Source organism: Diadema setosum, chromosome 7 (genome assembly GCF_964275005.1).
Source record: "Diadema setosum chromosome 7, eeDiaSeto1, whole genome shotgun sequence".
Taxonomy (NCBI): domain Eukaryota; kingdom Metazoa; phylum Echinodermata; class Echinoidea; order Diadematoida; family Diadematidae; genus Diadema; species Diadema setosum.
Genome location: NC_092691.1, coordinates 1,436,810 through 1,462,729, shown reverse-complemented (window position 1 = coordinate 1,462,729; position 25,920 = coordinate 1,436,810). Strand labels below are relative to the sequence as shown.

At 36.5% G+C, this 25,920-nt stretch overlaps 1 protein-coding gene across 1 annotated transcript in view; it reads right to left on the bottom strand.

The window, feature by feature from the left end:
- LOC140230552 (probable phospholipid-transporting ATPase IM) overlaps nt 1-24,454 on the bottom strand; it is a 52,921-nt gene extending 28,467 nt beyond the window's left edge. The window contains exons 1-6 of the mRNA XM_072310697.1: nt 24,436-24,454; nt 19,549-19,607; nt 8,769-8,882; nt 6,600-6,698; nt 4,431-4,492; nt 74-217 (exon numbers count right to left, since the gene is read on the bottom strand). Coding sequence (XP_072166798.1) covers nt 74-217; nt 4,431-4,492; nt 6,600-6,698; nt 8,769-8,882; nt 19,549-19,607; nt 24,436-24,454 — 497 coding nt within the window. The remainder of the gene's footprint in view (nt 1-73; nt 218-4,430; nt 4,493-6,599; nt 6,699-8,768; nt 8,883-19,548; nt 19,608-24,435) is intronic.
- Between the last annotated feature and the right edge of the window lie 1,466 nt (nt 24,455-25,920).

The window sequence follows — 25,920 nt, the reverse complement described above, 5'->3', positions numbered from 1 at the left end:
CATCATCGTCATCATCATTGTCATCATTGTCATCATTTTGATAGCTAGTCCTGGTAATGCAGAGTTGTCTCACCCATCAAGCTCTGCCGTCTCAATGTAGACCAGACTGTGAGGCTCACTGGAGGAGAGGAGGAGAATGTCTGCCGCCACAAAGTCATTATTCTGCATTCGGATGATGTCTCCCACTTGCACATGCTGCCATCTAATGGACGTCAGTCTGTAACACAAGAATGACAGATTCAAATAAGATGTGCCACGAACATTAGTCATTCTATAACATAAGAATGATAGACTCTAATAACATCAGTCAGTCTATAACAAGCAATTGGAATGTCTACCTCTATCACAAACGTCAAAAAGTCTATTTAATCATGATACAAATGTATATCATTCTGGAATATACATGTATCTTCAAATATGATGTGTACAGTGTACATCTAATACGAACATTAGTCAGTCTGTAACACAAGAATGATTCATTCCATGTTGGGGTACAATGTAACTGTAAATATTCAAATTTTTGCATGATTAATTTTTCGCGCTGAGTGGTTAAAAACGTATTCATGGTTCTTGAATTCTCGCTGCATGATCCTCAACCCATTTACAATGAGCAGACAAAATTGTGAAGATACCTTTGCAGGTTTTAGAATTCGCGTTAGCCAAAAGTAGCATGACATGCACAATAATTGAAGCACCATGAAAATTTGTGCATTTACAGTATTGTACCTGCACAAAAATCTATAACAACCTCACAGCTTGCCCGACATAGCAACAAACAGTGCATGTGTCTCAAGGACCTGTGTGATTGGGCTTTAAACTGTGATTACAGAATGATATAGGCCCATTGATTTGACAACAACTGTGGCATGTGTAATCAAAGTTGCATCAATATTTCTACTAAAATTGGTGTAAATGTTCATGTTAAAAAACAATAAACTGTTCCAAAACTGCTCATGAGCAAATTGCTGGTTTGCTTGTTTAACCTTTTCTATGAAAAGAAAAGCCCTGCTGAAATTTCGGCATCAGATATATATAATTTTTGAGAGGCACTGTTCATACATACTTGAAGTGGCTGAAATCATTATGATTTCAGATCCTTTGAAATTGGGTTGTAAACTGGTATTTACATATATCATAAAAAAACCCAACTTTCCCAAACTCATCTACTCAAAATGCTACAGATGCAGATGTATCTTAGACATGATGTCTGTCATGATTATGCACCTACAGCTATTGGGAAACTACTGAAAAAATAGCGTTTTTCTTCTCCTCTTTTTGTTCACATTTATGTGTGTGTATAGTTTTGACTTTTCTCTGGAGTTTTGTTAATGATGACCTTCTCTAATGTGAAACTGGTTGGTGTCATGAAGCCATGGAGTTACATGACGAAACCTACTAACAGCACTGATCATAATTTTCTAAATATAGTACACGAAAATGAATTTGATCTTAAGAAGTCAAAACATCATATCTGTATAAAAACCTGTCAAACTAAATTGATTTTCCTGAAAAAGAAGAACTCCTTGTTGTTATTTTCTGAACAGAGCTCATGTAGTTACAGAAGTGATGTGGACACTTTTCCAACAAATAGAGCAGGTTTTACCTCAACAAATAATGAGATTTCATCACGCTTTTTTTTCCATCACAAGCCCCCATCCCCAGTTCCTATTTTCAATCTTGCTATGAATGACCCACATATTTGTCAAACTTTCACAGGAGTAGCAAACTGGCAAGAAAGGACCCACGAATGCATTTATTCATGCACTGAAACCCCGAGGTATTTTCCAAGTTTAGATGTAAGGATGTGGAAATCCTTTCTGCGAAAAATGTTTTGTCAGGTGGGCCTTCTCTGCCATGACCTTGTTTTGTATCTTGTTTCTGAGATATAAACTGCCAATAAAGACTGACAGGTGTTTTTTGCATGGTTATCGTTATTCCAGGTAATTTTCAAGATTTTTTCCCTTTAAACTTCAACCATTTAACCCTCCCCCCCCCCACTTGCCAGCTGACATTATACTCACAAAAGCACAGTTAAGCCATGTATTGATGGTAGGCCCCCTATATGTCATCACCAGCACTATCCCCATCTCTGCAGAGAGCAGGATTAGGATATTGACAATTCAAAAATACCATCATGTTGATATACCAATTAGACATTTTGATCAAAGACGTAGGATCAGATTACCCCAGGTGTGATTCATTCACAGGAGCCTATACATACATTGTAAACTATTGTATACCAGTATACAAAGATGATATATTATAAATTCACCAAAGAGCCAATTAATCAACATCTTTCCATCACTGACTGAAGTAGACACTACATTTTCAATGACTACAAAGAAAATGTAGGCCTATTCATACATTAGAAACATCTATGATTTGTATATTTTTTGTGTGTGTTTGAATTTTATTTGGGAAGAATCTGCAGCATATCACATTTTTCCCAAAAGAGATTAAAGAAACATGCCCTGATCATCATGCCCATCGTCTGTAGAGATTTTTGAACCTAGTAAGCTCCTCATATTTCATTTCAGAATCTATGGCATCATTTTCTGGCTAGTGAGAATGGAAAGCAAGCACCCCGAGGCACTTTCCATCACAACCAATCTCAAATGTCATATATTGATTGCATTCTGTCACTCCACATTCACACTGAAGACTAACTCTCAAAGAACACTGACATTTTAACCTACAAGACACACATACATACATTCAAATATGCACCCAAGCAAACACTCAGACATGCATACATACAAACTCTGAGTAACACTCAAACACACTGACTGCGCCTTGCTTTCTGACACCGAGAAAGTCTCCGCTCCCCTTGGCTCGTTAATTCTCTATTCATGAATTGCCTTTAAGGTGATCCAAAATGTCACTAAATGTCTTGCGATGTGGATGAGAGCTGGGTATCCTTGCGTATAATCGAACATATGCAGACTGTAGCAGCAAACATTTTAATTGATTTTCGGCCATTCACAGACTGGAGACAGCTCACCTACGGGTCTGACTCATTCTTCGTGTTTACAATGTTGACATAGAGCGCTCCACTGCAAACAGCCCTCTAACTCTTTAGCTTGCAGTATGTTTCAAGCTAGAGATCAGGTTTAGTACTGCACAATGAAAAATTACCCACAATTTTCTGTCTATTTGGCAATCACTTGAAAGAAGGTGCTGTATCACATATTATTGCTGAATGTAATGTTTAAATAAAGAAAACCACAGACGAAATAATTCAATATCAACTTGCATAAATATTTCCAGTTTCAATAAAAGACATCATAAAAAAAAAAAAATAAACTGTTATGAAACACCAAGTCCATCATGCTGTAGAGCAAGATATTTTTGCAACGTGATTTTTTTTTTTTTTTTTTTTTTTTTGAATTGGACTAAAAGTGCATGTGAACATGTCTGGTTTTACAGTTCTCACTCTTTGCTACATTGACAGGTTTAGGTATAGACTATCTGTTTTCCACAAGTTGCTTTGAACCTTCTGTAATTTCTTACTTGTTTGGAATTTTCAGAGAATATGAGTAATTGAACATTCACAGGAAACTACATCCAATGTCTCTTTCGGAACATAAGAATTACATAAAGACTACCATCAATGGATTGGTGTACCAAAATTTAGTTTATTTCAAGCACATGACTGATTTTCTCTAGCAATGTAGTATCATTCTTTGCTTAGAGATGATAGTTTTTTAAATAAGTGATGAATCACTTACTACACAATCCTACTACAATGCTGACTTTTATGGCTCTACAAAACTTTGGAGAGGTTTTGCCTATTTGTACTTTGCATTTGCTTAGATTCAAGACAATCCATTGTCCCTAGTTAGGATTTTATGCTCATTTCTTTGATCTTCCCCTCCCCCAAAATAAACATATGCATATATGGTCAAATACTTCCTCTATATGGAATGCATACTGCATTAGAGTGTTAACGACTATATTGCTTTATTTATTAAGGTGTGACTGCATAACCCTTAATACAAACAACCGTAGGGGAAAAATATGAAAATGCAATGATAAAGATATGATCTATCTACATTCATCTCTCTGTACAAATAGTGATACCATTGTAAAAGAGTAATTTGTCAGACAAGCTACAGCAAGCTCTATAGTTGTTTTTCTTCCTTCACTTTCTAGCATATCTCATAAATCAGCCTGAAGGTATCACGCAAATGTGTGCATAGGCACCCCAATATGGACACTTGATATTCTTTGGTATTGTGTATTAGGGTAGTTTATCGTAACATGCCGGTACTGCAAGAACAGATGACATCATCAATCAAAAGTAAGGTAGTGTCTAGACAGCTGCTGGTTAACCCACTGAAGACCAGTCACGAGTATACTTGGGTAGGTGTCTATGGGAAATGCGTGTTAATACAGAATCAGCTTGGCCTTGATGGGTTAAATGTACTCACTCTCCATTGACGAGGATGTCTGAGCCCCTGTTGTTGACTTGACTGTCACTTTTATGTCGTTTCTGGGTACAAGAACGAGACAAAACCAGACAAAAACTGAATATCAATATTTGCAGACATGTGCACTGATAAGAGGCAATGAATATGACACCAATAACAGAAGAACTCTATGGGGAAAAGTAGTGCATAGCAAATAATGTGCATAAAAAAGAGGCGTCAGTGGAAGAGAACACTAAACAAGTAATAAGCAAAGAAAGAGATCATGGAGGACAAAATCGACACCTGTTACACCAAGAAACCGAAGGCCGTCTGCTTTGATTGGCCTTTGATCGGCCGGTCTATATTTCATTTTAAAAGGGATGGTATAGCTTTGGTTAAGATTGGGCTTCAGATTTTAACTTTCTTGTGAGATAATGAGAAACCACTTGAGAAATATGAAAGAGCATGCAACTCTATTAAAGAGGAATTCAAAATTTATTTGATGAAAATCAGTTTTGAAATGGCTCAGATACTGTAAAGAACGAAATGGTCGTAATAAAATTTGGGCCCTAGCTTAAAAAAAAAAAATAAAAAAAAATCTTCTACAGCAGTTTTCTATAACAGAAGTGTATACTGCCACACACCACACACACACACACACACACACACACACACAAAATCCTTTGGTTTCATGGAGAGCACCACTGCGATTGAATATTTGAATGTTTTCATTTAGGCCGGCTTGAAAACATTGATGTAAACACACAAATAGCAGGTCCAAGTACTGCTATTTAGGCCAGCCCAGCAGTGGAAACGGGGTCCTGTTTGTAGTCAGAGGAAGGGTGGTGGTAGAACAGAGAGACAGACAGACAGACAGACAGACAGACAGAGACAATGCAAGACAAAACATAAACCATGGTATCGTTAATCTTTAATCAGATGGGAAACTAAAAAGGCCATGGATTAGAGAAGGGGGGAAGAGAGACACAGAAGTGGAAAAAAAACAGAGAGAAAAAAAGCCAAAGAGGTGTCGGAGGGATTGTGGTTGATCGGATCAGACCCTCTCAGCCATGTCATGTGACACCATCTCTCCCACTACAGTGAGAAGTCTGACATTATCACATTCAATTCACGGTTTTACTGGTGAATGAAACCATACACCAACTTTCACACATACATGCATTAACTTTTATACAGACCTGAATAATGCAAGATGAAGGGGGGGGGGGGGGGTATTTGAGTCTTGAGCTTGTTTGGCTCCAAATCTGAGGCACTTGTAAACATCCCTGTATTTACAGGACAATTCCTCTTGATCAGGAACCCTGGTTTTCCCAGGTACTTTGCTTGAAGAATTGCAGCTATTCCAAGAATGCATCAAATTTCAATTAAAGCTACCTTCCTGCTCTTCCTTAGATTCATTTTATATTTTTCAGTGCTGTTTACACACTAAAACTATCCCATAGGCAAAGCAAGAATAAATGAATCTAAAAAGTCAATCACAAGTGATTGTTTACAGTGTGAATGCATACCTATTCTGTGAACTGTCAATTCAATCTTCAATGAATCTACATCATCTCAAGACACAAAACATATTTGTCAATCTGTACTCTGATGTTCTGCAACCAAGTCTAAATTCACTTTGGATCTCGAGCTATACATGTAGTTATACGACAGGACAAACAAGCAAAAGGAATGTACCATCAGTATCAAAGTAGGCCAATCTTTGCTCATACTTACTCTGAGTGTCATTTCCTTTCTTTGAAAAAAAAAAAGAAAAAGAAAAAAAAAGGTCTATTTCAACAAATAAAGTTGTAAGTTGTTGTTTTTATGAACAGCTGCACTACATTTCAAAAAATGTATTCTGTATCATCTTCCATAGACACTATGTACACAAACACACACACACACACACAAAAAATAGGAGACACATTAAAACTAATCACTCAAAAGAACACCATCCACCATTACAGTGCTACTTTTTCATTGAGGAATAATGATCTGACGTTTGATACCTGGGTGTAATTTAAAAAGCATCATGTCATTATATCTGAGTGAAGCAGAACCCTTGTTTTCTTTTCTTTAAAGGAATTACAGGTAGAAATTGCCTTGATGCATTTCAAATGCAAATGAAATACCCAGAAAACCACCCCCGGCTGGTGAGAAATGATGTTATTTAGTTTGATGTCTCACCACATCATCTGCTGCATCCTTGATGGCGCTGACACCGAGCACGACGACCAGAGGCAAGGCAGTGGTGATGGGGTTCAGAGAGGAGATCGCTGGGATCACCTGAACAACAGCAGAGAGAGAAAGAACATCTCATCTCCTCAGTTAATGATGATTAGTTTTAATATCTGTTCATTAGTTTACCATGTCAACTGGATACCCCACAGGGCTTGACAATCTAGTATCAGCAATGAGTATTAGTTATGGGTCATCATTTGACATATGAAGTGAACAAAAGAAAGGGAGAAAATATACTCAATTATGATGATGGTTTTGGGTTTTAATGATTTGATGGGATCAGTGGGTGGCACAGAACTGCATATATTTCACAGATAATACTTTGATGATGTAGATTCACTACTAAATTCATTTCTAAATGCATGGATGCTTACATGGATGTGTGGATAATTCAGTCCTGAGTGGGAGGGTTTATTCAGTATTCACACAGATTAACATAAAAATGTAATTTGGAAATACTATGTACTGAAAGGAAAATTGGGATTTAAAGCAAGCTATCACTGGCATTACTTATACACAGAAATGTGGACATGGGATATCATGACAATAAATTATGACCACATGAGAGATAGTGATTATTGCCGAATAGAAATTTAGGTACACTGTATGAATGAATGGAGTGTTGTTGTGATGAGCTACATGTATGTGATATGATATATAAACAAATCCTCCAAAAGGAGAAGTCATAAAAGTATATCGGTACACATAGATGTATGATGTGTACGTCAACATAATCTGAAGCACTGTGTTTTATTTGTTTGATATCACGCACATTGGATATAAAAATTCAATTTCATAATTTATTCAATGTTTGCATCAATAACTAGCTTGACACTTTATGATTACTAAGGTCCACATGAACCGATACAATGTATAAAGGAAAACACTATAGGCTGTTATAAACATTCCGTATAATGTGCTGTAAAGTAATGTAATGTTCTGTTCTAAAATGCCATAACAAATGCAGCTTCAGAAATGCCCTTGGAAAAACATTAGTCATTTCTCCTATAAGGTATAAGATCTAAAATGCAATTCATAAAGAGCAATGTAACTAAAACAAAAGCTCAATTAGAGAGATTATTATTCTGGTAATCACCATTAACTAGAATTTAATCCTTTCCAACACTAACGCAAGAAAACACACCATCGCACTAGTGATTCCGACATACACTGCAGTACTGTCTGTGTGAATGCGTGAGGCTGTACGCACAAGAACCATATGTATGGTATAATTAATCAATACCAACATGCACACTACCACTATTCCCACCATACTCATGGCACCCTTCAATAAATGCATAATAAGGAGACTAATTTGATGCCTTTGGTGATCAATATGACAAAATTGATTAATCCATATTCCTTTTATCACTGTGTAGATGAGTTCAATGTCAAGAATACACAACAAAAACATACATTCAAATTTAACATTAAAACACTGTTTAATAATCATTGACCATAGGTAGTGTACACTTCATTCTCCTGATCTGAAACTAAACAAAGCATTTAACCATGACAACATAAATGATATTAGGAAAGAAATTTTGTGTCAATGTAAATTCTGTAATAATACATGACATGTTTTAATGGCATATTCATTTATAGGAGAATACATAAAATGATTTGGTGTCACAACATTTCTATCACTTTCTTGAATGTGTGCTTTTTCGTGTTATTTAAACATGTTATTAAAAGAGTTATCACATTTGATGCATACGAAGCGTGTACATTATATGTGAAGGTCAGTTGTATCACAAAGCATCCTATCATTTATATATCACTATATCACTATTTTTCTCAATAAACCATAATTGTAGAGGGTTTATTCCAGAAACAATTTTACTATGGTATAACTATTGTTCACATTTTGTACATTTAATGATACTTAACATAGATTATGTTTATTAACATTTTCCACTGGTTATTTCTATCCATAACTCACATTTTAGAACTATTTTGAATCACTAAACCTGTTTTTTTTTTTTTTTTTTTTTTTTATCTGCAAATGGTAAATTAATTCTTTAAATTGAATCATTTAAAGTGGCATACATAATATGCTGGGTTGGTTGCTGTGAGATCCATACAAAACCAATGGATACCTGAATGAACCCTCACCTGTAAAATCAGGAGAACCAAGAAGTAGAAGTTGGCAATCCTCAAGAACTGCTCAAACAGGTTGATAGGCAAGAAAGTGAGGACATTGTACTTGGAGGTCTTGATGTAGTTGTTCTGCAATGTAATGGAGAAAAAAAAATCCAATGAAAACACATTGTTTCACATCAATACCTCATAACACTGCTTTACATTGGACAATCAAATCATAAGACAGCTACATGTACAAGGGGGTAGAATCACAAAAGTTGGTGCTCGAAACTCCCCATGGTGGCAACAATGCGATATGACATTCTTAATAAATCACATTAATCAAATCAGTCACAATGAAGACCTGATATTGAATGCCAAGTTTTGAGAGGGAAACAAAAGTTGTTTCTTGCTGTCTATACAGATTGATCAATACTGTATATATATAACATCACACACACAAAATACAATAGCATTTAACTATGTTCATATCTAATTATTAAATTTTTGCAAGTTTTTTTTTTTCCTCATCTACTGTATCCATGTCAAACTTTTTACAAGTCTAGGGATGTATATAATGTGGTAATAGAGAAATACAGCAAATTAGAAGGATGTATGTGATGCGGACACCATTTTTTAACTCTTGAGCGATTATTTGGAGAGAATTCCAAATGAAAGGGATTAGAACATTATGTCATATCAGAAATACAAGTTAATATTATATCACGACAATGTGGAATTAATTGCCTTTACACACAACATGCTCTGATCACTTTTTCAGTGGATATTTTTATTAATTTTGTATTAAAGATTAAAATCTTAGCCATGTTACCATGAGGCAACCGGCAGTGAATTACGTCAGTCCGAACAACTCAGCAAAATGAGAAGTACAGTAATTAGCAATCACTCGTAAATCTGAATATAATGTAGTCCACTGAGAGAACACAGAATCGATGCTGCTAAAACCACCGCTGAATAGCCCACAAAACATTAATCTTCATGCAGATACCATAAGATTAAATTCCAGAGGTTGCATTAAAATCACTACATTCACATGACGAAAACATGTCATGTACATTCTGAAATGTGAAATACATTTGTATGACAATTTCAGGTCTGTGCAGATTATCAGTCAACCAAAATTATGGCACCCTGGCTAGATATTGGATATCTCAGTAATGACAATGACATTGGCAAACACTCTGCACGCACCACTAAACATATCATTTTCTATGTTTTGCAGTAAAAGCATTTATTAGGGCACTATATCAAATTCATTTGCGAATAGCACTGCAATCAGAACAGACAATGCCAAATTTCAGCAAAATTACAAAATAATGAAAACTGATAGTTGAATTCTACCTATCTTTTTTTATGTTCAAGGGAATTATTTGCTTTATATGACAAAAAATCATCAAAATTTGATGAAGTATGACAGGCACAAATGAAGTAAAGAAACATTTCTGACAAAAGAGTTCTAATTCTAAACATTTTGGAACTCTTGAAAAAAAAAAATCAGTTTTGAAAATCTTAATCATCCAAAATATACATACACACATACAACAGTTATTGGAAGAATTCATCACCAACAATGAAGCATGTAAGAGCATGGAGTTTTGACATGAAAATTGTTCTGGTAACAAAATTCTGGCAAACTGATTTCTGATATGACTATACATTTTCTCATATGAATAATGACCCAATGACAGTAACCTTGTAAGCAATCTGTTGATGATACTTTGTGTTTGTTTATTTACAAGAACTCACTAAAGTTTTGCATGATAATTATACAAAATACATTGTATGTGTATTACACACATTGTATGTGTATTACACATTTAAAATATACTGATGGAGTAAACATACTGTATACGCCATATATTTCGCGTGTCTAAATTTTGCGCAAATCGGACACTCCCGACGATTTCGCGAGTTGTTAAATTTGCAATCTTGTCGTCCTGTACTGAACGGACAAATGTACATGCGTAGGTCACATTCACATCGGGATCAGAGTTAATATTTTCGCGTGTCTTTAATTTCGCAAATACACCGTGTAGCACCCGACTCACGAAATTCGCGAAAATAAAAACCTCGCGAAATATTCGGTGTATACAGTACTGTAGTACCAGCCAACAGAAAACTTCACACAGAATTTGAACAGAGAGAGAGAAAAAAAAAGCAAGCTAGAATTCCTGACACCAACTTACATATTTGTATACTCCATCTTCCATTTGACGTAAATCACTTTACATTTGTATGTCAACTGTTGTACATAAAATATGACTCATCATATCGCTTGACCACCATTATGATTTGTCAAAATGATCCCATCATACTTTATTGACTGTTGTATGTTGGGTGACACAAACATTACTGACCTTCACCACTCACAACAGATTCTTGAATTCAACACTTGGCTGTCTGATGGGTTGAATATTCAAAAATGGAAATTGCAAATTGTGAGATTTCATATATATATATAAAAAAAACACACACAATTTGATTTCAAAAACATATTCTTATTTCTTTTATAAAGAATTAACATGCTGAATTCATATCGTAAAAAAAAAAAAATAGTTGGCTGCTGAGAGCTTATGAATGATGGATGCAATATGATGGATCAAAAAGCAATCATCAGCTCCCTTGAGCCTTCAGCAACTGTAAAGTAAAATATGCGTGTGTGTGCGAATTGCATGTAGCTTGCCACTCGGCCAGTTCAGGGAAAATATTTTCACAGGATGAATGGTGAATTTCAAGCTCAATCAGACATTCATCATTCAAAATCCATCAATACATTCTCTCCTTAACAGGCAAAATATTTGATCTACCGATAGGCCCTTTTCTGTAAATTCACCCGAACATCACATTCAGTCTGATATAATGAGCTTCAATATCAATTGGTCTTTTTCCCTGCCAGGTTTTATGACCTACAACATTCAACTCGTCCCTTTAAATGATCTAATCCTGTTAAGCCTCTGTGTAGGAGGACATTTGATAATGGTGCAATTGTCATGACAACATGACCTGTTAAACCACCAAGGTTCACGTAAAGGCAGTATACTGTGGAAGGGAAATCCTGTTCTGTGGGTTTCCAAGTTATCCTGAAAATTTCAATCACAGTTTGGCAGTATCCTGGTGTGTGGTTTTCTTTTCTTTCCTTCATTTTCTTTAAATCTTAAAAAAACAACAACAACCCAATATCAACAACTACAAACAAACAGGGCATTGGACACAGGAATAGTTATTGTCTCTAGGTCTTTCTCCCTCTTCTCTTCTCTGCAGGTAGCAGACTATGATTGCATTTTGGTATCATGTAGTGGAAAGTTCATTCTGGAAAGAATTCACTGGTACACTACAAGACATCATATTCATGCACATTTTACTAACAATAGTTAGTTTCATGTTGATTGATGAGTGATGATTACACACAAGTAAACACTGTCATTCTAATGCAAAAAGTCTGAAAAGGACAGAACGGACATTTCAACATGTTTTCTTCTTTTATCACACCCTCACTTTAATAATCATTCTTTCTTTAGCTTACTCATTTTCTCTTTCTCTCTCTTGCTCTCTTTCTGATGGAGGCATGGAAAGGCAATACAGTCATCTATTCTGGGGACTACTGAAATAACAAGTCATTTCAGATCAATCTGCTGATTCTGCTTTTAGCTAAACACACACACACACACACACACACACACACACACACACACACACACACACACAAAGAATCCAATGAAATAAAATCAAATAATGTCAGAAGGGGGTATAATACATGCCAGCCACACTACTGGTAGCCATGGCAACAATCCATTTCCTCTCTGTCTCTCTCCCTTAGTTCTCTTTGTCTTCTCCCTGACAACCAATAGCCCCACCCACCATGATCAGAATTAATAACTATTTGTGTGGTATAATGAACCGTATGTTATATGTGCTTTCATTGTTAATTTGATTAGATTAATTTGTTACATGTAACTGTTGTATTGTTTTTGTTGTTGTTGCTGTAACACTATATTCATGGCCTCTCTGAAAAACAGCCTTACCTGGCTGACTGAGCACATTTTATCCCGTAATTAAATAAAATAAAACAAGCAAACAGACAAGCTGATATCATGCAGTTTCGTTTGATTGCACAATTCAACCATAGACATTACAAGATGAACTAGACTTGGAATTTGTCAAGACTGACAAATTAGGTGATCCGATTTTTTTTTTTTAATCAATGATTCGAGTCCTGATCGCAATAGACATGACCATATACGTTTCATCTGTGTTTAGAGACATTGGCCGTGTGATGTTTGGATTCTCATTTAGAAAAGAGAGTCAGGTCTGCCATCATTGGTACCAAATTCTGTATACACTATAACGAAGATACAGAATGAAGTATTTTGACCATTGACCCAACTTTGCACAGCCAAGATGGCATCTGAGCAAAAAGTGGTTATTTTGTGAAATGATTCTTGTAACATGGTCTTTATGCGTGCAAAATATGGGAAAGATAGGACATGTATTCACCAAGATACAGGTTGAAACATTTATGACCTTTGACCCTAATTTACATACCCAAGATGGTGTCTGATCAAGTAGTTGTTATTTTATGAAATAATGTACGTGACATGAACTAAACATGTGCAAAATATGGGGATGAAAGGGGCTGTTTTTCTCGAGTTATTGCAAAGAAAGTTGCAGAAAGAAAGAAATATCTCAATACATCGAAGATAAGTTTGATTTCAACCAAGTTTTTTGACGTGATCTCGGCGTCGTATGAAAAATTGGAGAGAACAATGACGATAGCCCATAGTCTCAGCTACAACATATTAAAATCTGGGAGAAATTCACCGAAGAGTAAGTGAACTAGTGCTCGATAAAGACCGCCATGTCAATTTTCATTTCCAGAAAAATTCCCTCCCATAGAGATAACACGTAAACTGGTTAAATTTGACAAGGTTACATTATATCCATTTTCACGAGGTGAAGACATCATCCGATTAAATCTTTGATAGAATAGAACTTAAAGAGTATTAAATTGGCTACAACATACTAAAATCTGGAAGAAATTCACCGAAGGGTAAGTGAGCTAGTCGTAGATAAAGACAATCATGTCAATTTTCACATCTAGAAAAATTCCCTGCCATAGAGATAACACGTCATAACGAAGATACAGGAAGAAGTACATATGACCTTTGACCCCACTTTGCACAGACAAGATGGCCTCTGAGCCAAAAATAGTTATTTCGTGAAATGATCCTTATAACATGGTCTTTACGTGTGCAAAATATGGGAAAGAAAAGACATGTATTTACCAAGATACAGGATGAAACATTTATGACCTTTGACCCTAATTTACATACCCAAGATGGTGTCTAATCAAGTAGTTGTTATTTTATTAGATAATGTACGTGACATGAACTAAACATGTGCAAAATATGGTGGTGATAGGGTATGTTTTTCTTGAGTTATTGCAAAGAAAGTTGCAGAAAGGAAGAAATATTTCAATACATCGAAGATAAGCTTTAATTTCAACCAAAATTTTGGACGTGATGCCGACTCCGTATGAAAAAACGAAGGGCACACTTACGATAGCCCACAGTCTCAGCTACAACATACTAAAATATGGGAGAAATTCACCGAAGCATAAGTGAGCTAGTGCTCGATAAAGACAGTCATGTCAGTTTTCATTTCCAGAAAAACTGCACTCCCATAGAAATTACACGTAAAATGGTCAAATTTGACAAGATTACTTTGAATCCATTTTTACGAGGTGATGCCGTCATCCAATCAAAATGCTGTTATTATATGAATGAAAGAGCATTTAATAAGCTACAACATACTGAAATTTGTGTGAAAATTGGCAAAGGATAAGTGAGATACGCTCGAGTGAACTTGAAATTTGATGACGTCATTTTGAAAATTTACTTTTTTTACTTTATTAAGAAATTTGATATCTTTCAATCATTTTTCCAGCATTGCCAACCCATGAAATGACATGTACAACTCATCAGCTTTCAGAATATGTAAAGAAAACGGGGGGTCACCGTCCATCCTGACGAGTAAAATCGGATTCAAAATTGGCGTTTTTTTTGCATTGTTGCACTGTATATCGCCATTGACGCGCGCGCGGAATTTCAACTTTGACGGGCCCGTGTGACGTCATATTGAGTCGGATTGACTTGAAACTTGGTAGAAATATTTCTTGACATTTTAGGCATCCGATAAGTGTGAAAAAACGGGAAATTTCTATGTCGTATGAGCTGTGCGTGCGTATATATGCGCGCGCGTACGCGTCCGTCCAATTTTTTCGATTTTTCAAAAAATGCTCTAAATCTTCTGAAACGTGTGCAAAAAAAATTTGAGCTCGATTTGAGTATACAAATATTTCAACGCGCGCGTACGCGCACGTTTTAAGAGAAAATATGAATTTTGATTATATGAGTAGAATGCGCTTGACTTGAAATATATGTGATGTAAATTTCATTGAAAATTTTCATTCCATTAAAGAGATATGATTGAGAATGTGTTTTCATATAATGACGTCATAGTGACGTCACGGTCGACTAATCACTATGATTTTATTAGGAGGATCGTCTTTGGGACATGATACATGTATGGTATAATTTTGACATTGATAGGAAGAGGACTTTCAAGAGATTAGCGATACACAATTTTTGCGGAGAAAGAAGAAGAAGAAAAACAAAGAATCAGTACAGATACAGAAGGTGATCCGAGAGGATACTCGGATCACCTAAAAAATCCACAAATTGGCTACTGTATGTTATGGAGTGTGATGCAGTTTAGCCCGCTAATCTATGTCCCTGCTACAGGTGTGTTTTATACTCATACTGTCTCTTCCCTATCGTCTGCAGTAGAGACAGCTTGACTGATGAGGCCCTCGCTTGGCGAGCTTTGAACATTGGCTCACCATTGATTGGTATTGACGGCGAGTGTCATGATTACTTTCATGCTTCAGAGTACAACAACTTGTATGATGGGTAAGCCTCGTGGCTGGATTCAGTGGTTGCCTGAAGCCTAATCCATACTTTATAAATAAATTAATACGTAAGGAGGTAAGGAGTTTGGGTTAGGGTTGGGATTAGGTTGAAGATTAGGATTAGGATTAGGGCCAGGGGAAGGGTCGGGGTACATGTAATTGCCCAGGGGGTAACTGCCTTAGACCTGAGAAAAAACAATATTTTTGATGAAACCTGCAGTTCTTGTGGAGAAAAAAACCATACAAAATACCGCAAAAAGTAGCAGATGGCATCTCTGGGGGACCTACAACTGTACATTGTAAAGGTTCTTAAAATAAGAAACCTTTGACCTCTACCTGCAGTGTCAGGGGTCATTCACAGTCAGAATCTGACTCTAAGACAGCTGGCTTCTACTGCTGAGTCTGGCTTTTTTTCTACACCATCACATTTCCTTCACACAAATCACATTTTTTCATGAAGTCACTCTACTTGCTGAGTAAGAGCACCATTAGACAAATATTGGATCAGAATCATGATAATAATGCAAACCAGTTCCTCCTTTCCCTCTTTCATTTTCTTTCCCTTTCCCATCTACATTTTACATGTGTACTATACTTTTCTGTCCTGTTTATCATTCCTTCCTCCTCCTCCTCATTATTCCTCATTCTTCTTCTCCTTTTTTATTTCTTCTTTTCTTCTTCTACTTCCTCTTCCTCTATTGCTCCCCCTCTCCTTTTTTATCTTCTTCTTCTTTTGCTTCTTCAGTAAAAATATCCTCAGCATTTATTTTAAAGGGACTGTACAGTACTGGTTGAGGTGGGGATTCATGTTTTGAACATTCCTAAGTGAGATAATGAAAAGCCTCTTATGAAATATGAAAGAGCATGTAATTTCAAGAAGGATTCAACATTTATTTGATGAAAATTGGTTTTCAAATGGCTGAGATATCCAAAAAAGTGCTAATAATAAAAGGTGACATGCCACAACTTTATTAGGATCTCTTTGTTTCACCTTGTTTTTAGATATCTCAGCCATTTCAAAACCGATTTTCATCGAATAAACTTTTGATACCCCTTAAAACTGCATGCTCTTTGACATCTCATAGAGTAGTTTCTGAATATCTCGCAAAATGTTAAAAGCTAAATCCTCACCTCAACCAGGACTGTACAAACCTTTTAAATGGTAACTGAGACATTTGAGCCCTGACTTCAATATTAACAATTTTTGAGGTTATGTAATGCTCTTCCACACTAATTAGTCTGTCTGTAAATTGATGAAGGGATTCCTCTTGCTCCTTAATACAGATAATCGTAAGTCAACCTGGCTTTATATTACTCAGAATTCCAGAAAACTGCAAAAAACAAGAGAAAAAGTTTTAAACAAAATAAAACTCCCAAACAGAGCATGTTTTCCCCACCTTCCACAGTACAGATGCAAGAACAGATGAAAAGAAGGAACGAGAAACATATGAGTAAGGGAATGGGTGACATTGCCTTGGGCATTGATATGTGCAATATAACATTCCAATATTCCATGACTTCATCCATCGTGCAGTCCATGGAAGCTAATTAAATTCTCTCGTTCTGCTATACAGGGAAAAGGACATATCATCAGCTGAGAACCAGAAGGGTGCTATCACGTTCTAGGATTTGATTGTATATTAAAAATATCAATCAATCAATTTTCATGAACTGAAAAGTTTATTTGATCATAAGTGGGTAAATTTATAAGTGTTGTTCCAAATATTGGGTAAAATAGCATCCTTATGGTTTTGATTTTTAACACTTTACTGAAAATGAAAATGATTTAAATTGACACCAAGATGTATGCATCTAGAGATCGATCCTGCTTTAAACATGATACCAAAATAATTCAATACATTAAAAAAAAAAAAACTAAAAAAGCACTCTGAGAGGGCAGACCTCCGCCAAGCATGCAGCTATTTCCACCACTGATCTTGTTCTTCTATACAGATATCAGTGATTTCCACCCATACGTACTTACAGCATTGTGTGCTGAAAGTCGCCCAATTTCCCAATTTAGAAGCCTTTGTTACGTCATAAACCCTCAGCTGCGTGGCGCGCCTTGCCCTAGCAGAAACTAGAGCACGCACTTTAGTGCGCGCATGCAAACCTCAAATACGCGCAGCCTGAACTCCCAAGTTCATTGACCCTACCTGCCAAAATATCAAAAATCCTTCATAAATTCCCCCAAAATTCTCGGATCACTACCAAAAGTTTCTCGTTTGTTACTTGTGTCATTCTCAACCTTTCCTGCAAGTTTCATCCAAATCCGTTAACTACTTTTTGAGTTATTTTGTACACAGACAAACTAACTAACTAACAAACAAACCAACAGTAACGAAAACATAACCTCCTCCCATGGCGGAGGTAAAATTCGGATAATGCCCTTCTGGTTATACACATTTGTAAAGGCAACAAATTGGGAGAAGGAACCCTTTGGAAAGAGAAGAAGTTGGGGGGGGGGGGAGAAGAGCAGGTTGCAATACTAGAAGATGCAAGCTGTAACAAATGGTGTAATTTGTGAAAATATAGGAGTTAAATGACAGACACAAACAGGGTAGAAGATACATTGCACAACATAGGACGACAGAAGAAAGAAGGCACAAAGTGATTTCCTTTTAGAACGCAACTGACAGAAAACATAACTATAATACTCAGTAAAGGCAGGTGGGGGAGAGATGGTATTCTAACTTGTTTCCTTAAAAATGTAACAGAGAGTTTTGAGAATTAATGAAGGTAGGAAACTAGAAGGCATATAAACAGACAGTAAGAGAGAGAGAGAGAGATGGAGAGAAATGGAGAGAGGGAAGGAAAAAAAGAGAGAGAAAGATCAAATGACAGAGATCATAATTCTGGGATAATGTTAGCTTGCATCTTTACTACATTATTTTGTATTTTTACCAAAGTGTGGCAGAGACAAGAAAGGCAGTGGTTGCATATAAAAGACCTCCCTCTCCCTCCAACAAATGAAAAAGATGAATGATGATGATGATGCGGTCCCACGCTCCATGGAGAATGAAATAGGAGTTCTCTGGCCAGATTGAAATTAGGCTATTTACTCCCTTGAAATAGCTGGAGGCTGGAGTGATTTGGGGGGGGGGGGGGGCTCAAGGGAGAGGGAAGATATTAGCTGGGGTCACAAACTTGGCACAGAGCCGCCTCCCTCTCTCTCTCTCTCTCTCAGTCACTCTTGATTTGTCTACCACCATCATCCCCACTAGGGATGCGTTCATCTCTGACAGTTTTTCCTAGCTTGGCCTTTCCCCGACACATCACAGGTGTGTGCCATTCCTCCAGGGGATCATCTTTTAACATCCTTTCCAACATCCTGGAAAACTGTGTACAGCTACACATCCTGTACTGTCTTATGTGTGCATGCAGCAATTACGTGATAAATCAAGCCATTTCCTCCTTCTTGCTGAGAAAACTTGAATAGCAAATGTCACATTATGTTGATGAAGGAGATCCTGAATATGTGACAAATCTTTGCATTCAAAGCAGGAGTGCGTGGGAGCTTTAACCCGTTGAGGACGAGTCCCAGTATACTTGGGCAGGGGTCTATGGGAAATGCGTGTTGTAGCAAAATCAGTCTGTCCTCATTGGGTTAAATTCAGAAATCATCAGATTTTCTACTAGTTCAGCAGACACAGGATCTGCTATCTCATACAATAACATTCTATACTTTTAACTACAACATACTTGTAACATAACACATCAAATTCTTTTATGGGAGATCTTATTCAAAGGGTAAACTTACGAGAACAAACACTGCATTCAAACCTGCCAAAAAAGAGAAAAATCTGATAGTTTGAGTCAACTCACCGCATATTTGAATTGTGAATTGAAGCCCCTGTCGTTGGCCTTCAGGATTCGCTCTGTTTCTGGGTGAGTAAAGAACAAACAAAGGTTTATGTGAAATAGAGTGTGATGTCTGGATCCATGCAGGGTGCCTATGCATCAACACGATAAAACTCAGTTTGCTTTCATAAAATATATATGCCTGTGTGCTGAGAGCTGTTATAGATGAAAACTGTTGACATAACATAATGCAGTTAGCGTATGAAAATCACCTTTAAATCCCAATGCTGATTGATCATTTAGATAATGTTGTCACTTATCTTTAATACATCTCTCCTTTCCATGGCAATGTTATTTTTCTTTCACTGCAGTCAATATGTAAAATTTTGTGATGTATCTCTAGTAAAATTCACTTCAAAATGTGCACACTGAATATCACAATGTTTATCTCACGTCTAGCTGCAATGTATGCTCTCTGCTTTGAAGTTGGTTAGAGAAAAATTCTCTTTTCACAGTATGTCTTGAATTTTGCAAGTTGACTGATATGCTTGAAATAAACAACTTACAGAATATTACCTCAGACTGTAACAAAATAAAAAAATTCATTCATCAAATCCAAGCTGTGAAATTTTGAATTTTTCTCTTGAAAATACACTTCTTTCTCAATCCATCAGTTTTTCTAGATCGAAAATTAAACCACTCACAAAATTGTATTACAAGACCTAATTCCAAAAATATCATTAACTCACAAAATATATTTCAGAAAGTAGGCCTACATCTCAAAAGAGGACTATTTTGCAAAAGGAGAAATCGTATTTAAGCTATGACAGAGTGTAGCATAAGAAGAGGAAAATTTGAGCACAGCACTAAGATCAGCCAACAGAGATCGCAGCTTTCATCAGCTGTCTATTGGACTGAATGATTTCATTATATTTCAACTTCTCTATTAGAGAATGATGCAGGTCTGAAAAATGAGGCTCAGTTTTTAACGAGGGTGCAGAGTTGAGCAATCAACAAGCAGGCAGTGAGTGAGTTGCATCCATGGATAATATTCAACAAACACGGCCCCAGACACCGCGTCTGCATTGTGGTAAGGAGAGATGTCGTCAGCACTCTCATCATCCGATAGACATGACAAAAGGAATGGCATCAAAGGACTTCTATTGTCAGCATGTGAAGATGACCAGAAATCAATATTTCTGCCCTAGTACTAGCTCCAACTGGCCTCATTCCTACGTAATTCTAATAGCCACGCTCTACATATGTACAGATGTACAATACACTGTATGAGTGCTGAATATTGTCCCTGCAATTCGGATGAGGCATCGTACTATAAATGTGAGCGGTAGAGTTCAAAGCATTGGTCGCATTGAAGCCTGAAAATTGATCAAGTTTGTCTTTTTGATGCAAAGTATTTTTACATGATACAGACATCAAAATCACCATCATCAAGACAAAAACTTGACCTTCAATTGCATGTACAGGCCAAACTCTTTTCTCTGCTCATTGCTCATATCCTTCATTATCAAGTCAAAGCTTGCAGAGTTGGATTGGGGGGGGGGGGGTATTGTTTCCAAGCAATGTTTTTTTCATAAGAGGTTTCTCATTATCTCACCAAAAAAGTTAGAAACCTGAAATTGGGTCTCAACCAAAACGAAACGATCCCTTTTAAAGGGATAGTACAGTATTGGTGGAGATGAAAATTGGGCTTTCAACTTTTTGTGAGATACCAAGAAAACACTTATGAAATAATAATAATAATAATAGTGGCTACTTGTATAGCGCACAGGTCCACTTTTCAGTGCTCATGGCGCTTCAAAAATGAAAAAAATATCATATATTTACATGCATATACATATTCAAACATTTCAACAAAGAAAAAAATGGTAAACAAAAGCAAATATATACCAAATAAAGAATACAACATATATCAATTAAAAATACAATATTAATCCAATATTAATGACATACAGCAATTACAGTCCTCAGTATGAAAGGAACAGATAAGTTTTAAGTTTGGATTTGAATGACTCTGTAGATGACAGTTCCCTTAACTGAAGAGGTAACTGATTCCACAATAGTACAGAGCATACCATTTTAAGAGGAATTCAAAGTTTATTTGATGAAAATCGGGTTTGGAATGACTGAGACATCAAAAAACAAGGTAAAACAAAGCGATCGTAATAAAATGTGGGTCCCACACCTTATTGAATCGCTCTGTTTTTGATATCTCGGCCATTTCAAAACCAATTTTCATCAAATAAACTTTGAATTCCTCATGGAATTACATGCTCTTTCATATTTCATAAGAGGTTTCTCATTATCTCACAAAAGAAGTTAGAAACCTGAAATTGGGTCTCAACCAAACCTATATGATCCCTTTAATATAGCTTGAAAGGGCTTAAGTGAATGTATCATGGCTCTCTTTAGATGCACCTGTATCAGAAAGGGAAACTCATTGAAATGAAAGCATTACAACATAATGGGACTTCATCATGGCAGAGCTTTGAAGGGCATTGCTAATGTGATTCTTCAAGAGGCACCAGTATATTTTAAGGGGAAACTGATCTGAATGAAAGCATTGTAACAAAGGTATTGAAACATGAGAATTGTAGCAAAATAAGATGTGTAAAAGTCATCACAGTGATATGACCAATTGAAAGTCAGTACATGAACAAATATGGGATCTTTATGGGAAAGTCTTTGAGTAGAGTATTTGTAATTCATATAGGCCAGAAAATATTTCATTAATCATTTAAACCTTCATTATGAGTGAAACGGCATCAAAGGCCTCATATTGTTCCAAAACCAGAAACACTTGTGGCATGAAACTCTCGTAAAATGGAGTCAACTGGCTTTTTTGCGGCATGACAGAAAAAAAAATGATCTGAATAATGTAGGTCCAAAAAAAGTTCAACTAAATATCTCAATATAACTTCACGGTGCTATATAACATTCTTTTCTTTGTCGATCACAGATGACCGACATCTGATGACCCCAGCGTATCACCTAACTCGTCCTCACGGTGACGAGTTTCATATCTCGTTTTTTTTTGTTGTTTAAAACTACCCACTGCTAACTTCTGAGAAATCATTGCAACATGCAGTCGCACATTTCAAAATAAGAAGAAGGCGCATTACTGAAATACTCATGCTAATTGAAAACACTTGGTTGTCATTGTGGGTCATGCCCTGATTCAATCCTATCAAACTTCAAGGCCTGAATTCACGAAGGTGGTACAAATGAAACCATCGTTTAAAGCATGGACGAAAACCATGGAGCACCAAGTGTCGCACGGAATATTTCGTTATGAAATTGGTCATTTCGTCGAAAAAATAACCGGTTCGTTAACGAAATTATCATTTCGTGGACGAAATGTGAATTTAGTTACAAAACGTCATTTTGTTACAAAATAATCATTTCATCGACAAAATGACTGATTTCGTAACGAAATGTTCCATGCGACACTTGACGCTCCATGGTTTTTGTCCATGGTTTAAACCACGGTTTCATTTGTACCACCGTCATGAATTCGGGCCCTAGAGTCTATTGACATTCGATATAAAGATTTTCAGAACTAATTTCTCTGAGATGCAATCAAACATTCTATTCCACGCTGCAAGGCCCCGTCCAAGTCTGGCTGGAATTTTGGCCTGTCTCTTCAAGTTTGCCCAAGAAAGTGGACCATAAACCATCCAGCAATCAGAGTAATGGGTCTGTTTATTCCACTGCCGTGAATAACTTACAGCCTTGTCATGTCACATATTTCACAGAGTGAATTGCCGCTGCAAAAACAGTGCATTTATCTCATCTTTTCCTGTCCCTGCACTTAAAATTCTACCCCAGGATTCCTCCCGATTTCCACATCCACCTCTGATAATTCACAGGCACAACAAAGTTTGTGGGATGAATTAAAGGTACATACTGTAGATCTGTGTGATGACAGGAACTAATGTTCAAATGTACACTGTATTTCAGCAATTATTCACTCCAAAGTCTTGATCTCTAGGTGTTTCATATTAAAAACATTCTGCACTGAGTACATGTATCACCATATCCTTGAATCACTGTTAAAGGGGATGGCTAGTAACTGATCAGTGGGAATTAGTGGGTTGCTGGGGGATGATTATTCCAATCCTTGTGGGATTCATAGAGTACATTATACATGTATATATCTATTGTTGTGTGAAAATTATTTGCTTCAGAATGATCTCATATTCAAGTAATGTGCAGTAATGTGCCCCGCCACTGTACAGGCATGCTAACCTGGAAACATTGAACTGTACATTACTTGAATATGAGACCATTCTGAAGCAAATAATTTTAAAACAACAATAGATACATTGTACATGTACTCTTACGTTGTAAATGAATCCCACAAAGATTAGAACAATCATCCCCCACCATTACCACTGACTCCCACTGATCAGTTACTAGCCATTAGCTTTAACTCCACCTGGAATCACTTTGATTGAGGAATACTGGTCAATTTACAAATTGTGCAAAGATAGTGATGCCTAATATAATTCTGACAAAGCACAACAAATTTTAACTTTTACTACTTGCCATTTGTCCATGAAACAGTTTCAAAGTGGATATCCTTTCTTTCCAACAGTATCAATCATATAATGTATAAATAGCAATAGCAAAATGAGCATCTACCATCCATACCGATCATTTTACTAGACTATCACATTAATATAATACAAGTACATTGACAACTTTTGTATAAAAGAAAAAAAAAAACAGAAAACAATGTACTAATCTCAATATTCTAATTTGAGTCATCAGATTCATGATTGCTGTTCATATGACTTTAAAAAACAATTTCAGTCAGTGTGAAAGCACAAACAAACAAAAAACTTTCACCTTTAAATGCCATGCTAAATTAAATTAACAAATTTTATGTACCATTGTGGAACAGTTCCATGGTATCACTACCACTATTTTGTATCATGTATAGTATGTGTGTGTACGTGTATAAATAGACTCGAGTGTGGCGAGCACAAGATTTATAACATACATGTACAGTACACTTGTACATGTATTCCTTTTGCAACCCACTCCCCTGCGGAATGGGTAGAGAATGGAATGTACAATACTTCAGGACTGATTGATTCAATTTCTAAACCTGACAACTCTTGTACCTTCGGATTGTAAATACCCAGGTAACTAATGACTGGCTTTGGCTTTGATGAAGGTTGCCATAGTATTTCAATTATTCCAAGTTTCAATGAGTAATTAGTTTTAATAGCCTCTTTCTTTTTGCAAATGTGGTTCTAGATATAAAAATTCCAAAGTTCTCAAACTGTAACAGAGCTCTTGTTTTTAATCACTCCCTGCTGAGTTTGCCGTAATGTGTAAAAATATCCCATGAGCATCACCCAAAATTGCTCTATAAATATTTACGGAGGAAATTTGACCACACATGGATTTTATACAAATATATATAATGTATGCACACAATACTTGTGGAAGTACATGTATGACTGTACCAACACAAACTTCTCTCCTGAGGAAAGAGGTACGCTTGAAATTGCTACATGTACAGCTCGTCCTCGATTATCCGGCCTCCTTTTATCCAGAAATCTCTTATTATCCGGACACGTTCACGCAGTGAAGGACTTTTTTTTAATCCAAAAATTGAGAAAAAACAGTGACTTTAACATCTTTTCATAGATCTATTTCACTAATTTTGTAAGATGTGCCTGATAGGTTTCTCAATATCTAATTAGGTAAAACATGTATGATTTTCACATAAAAATATACTTTATTTTTGTGAAGAAGGGACTACAATTTTGTGCCGGCTAGCACAGATTACACCACCATGGCGGGGTACGCTACCTGCCTAACGGTTAGCTGCTAGTGCACTGGGACGGCAGCTTGGAAGGCAGCTACACAACATTAACATTGTATCTCCCATATCCGGCCAATTCGCTTATTCGGATGAGCGCCGGTCCCGACATGGCCGGATAATCGAGGTCGAACTGTATATCAATGGAATCTGTACATGCAAGTATACTACTTTACTTTGGAAGTCTCAACATTTGTGCACAGGCCTATGGGGGATACACTTTAACAGAGACCCCATTCCCAAATACTATGCAGTGTACAAATTATGCATAAAACGGGAGATTCTCCCACCTGGACCCCCAGTAAACTGGAGTCTCTGATCACGAATGCAAACATGTGCTTAATATAATGTGTGCATTTTAATGCATACCACGAGCATGAAGCACAACGTCCCTTTCGGCTGGGGTCCAGGGCTCACTATACTAAAAGGGCCCTGGAAGCTCAAAGGGTTACAAATGTTCTCTGGTGCTATTTTTTTCAAACATGACAAAACTAAAGTTCGGCAGAAGAAAGCTATTAAAATCTTAGCTCTCTTACATTGTA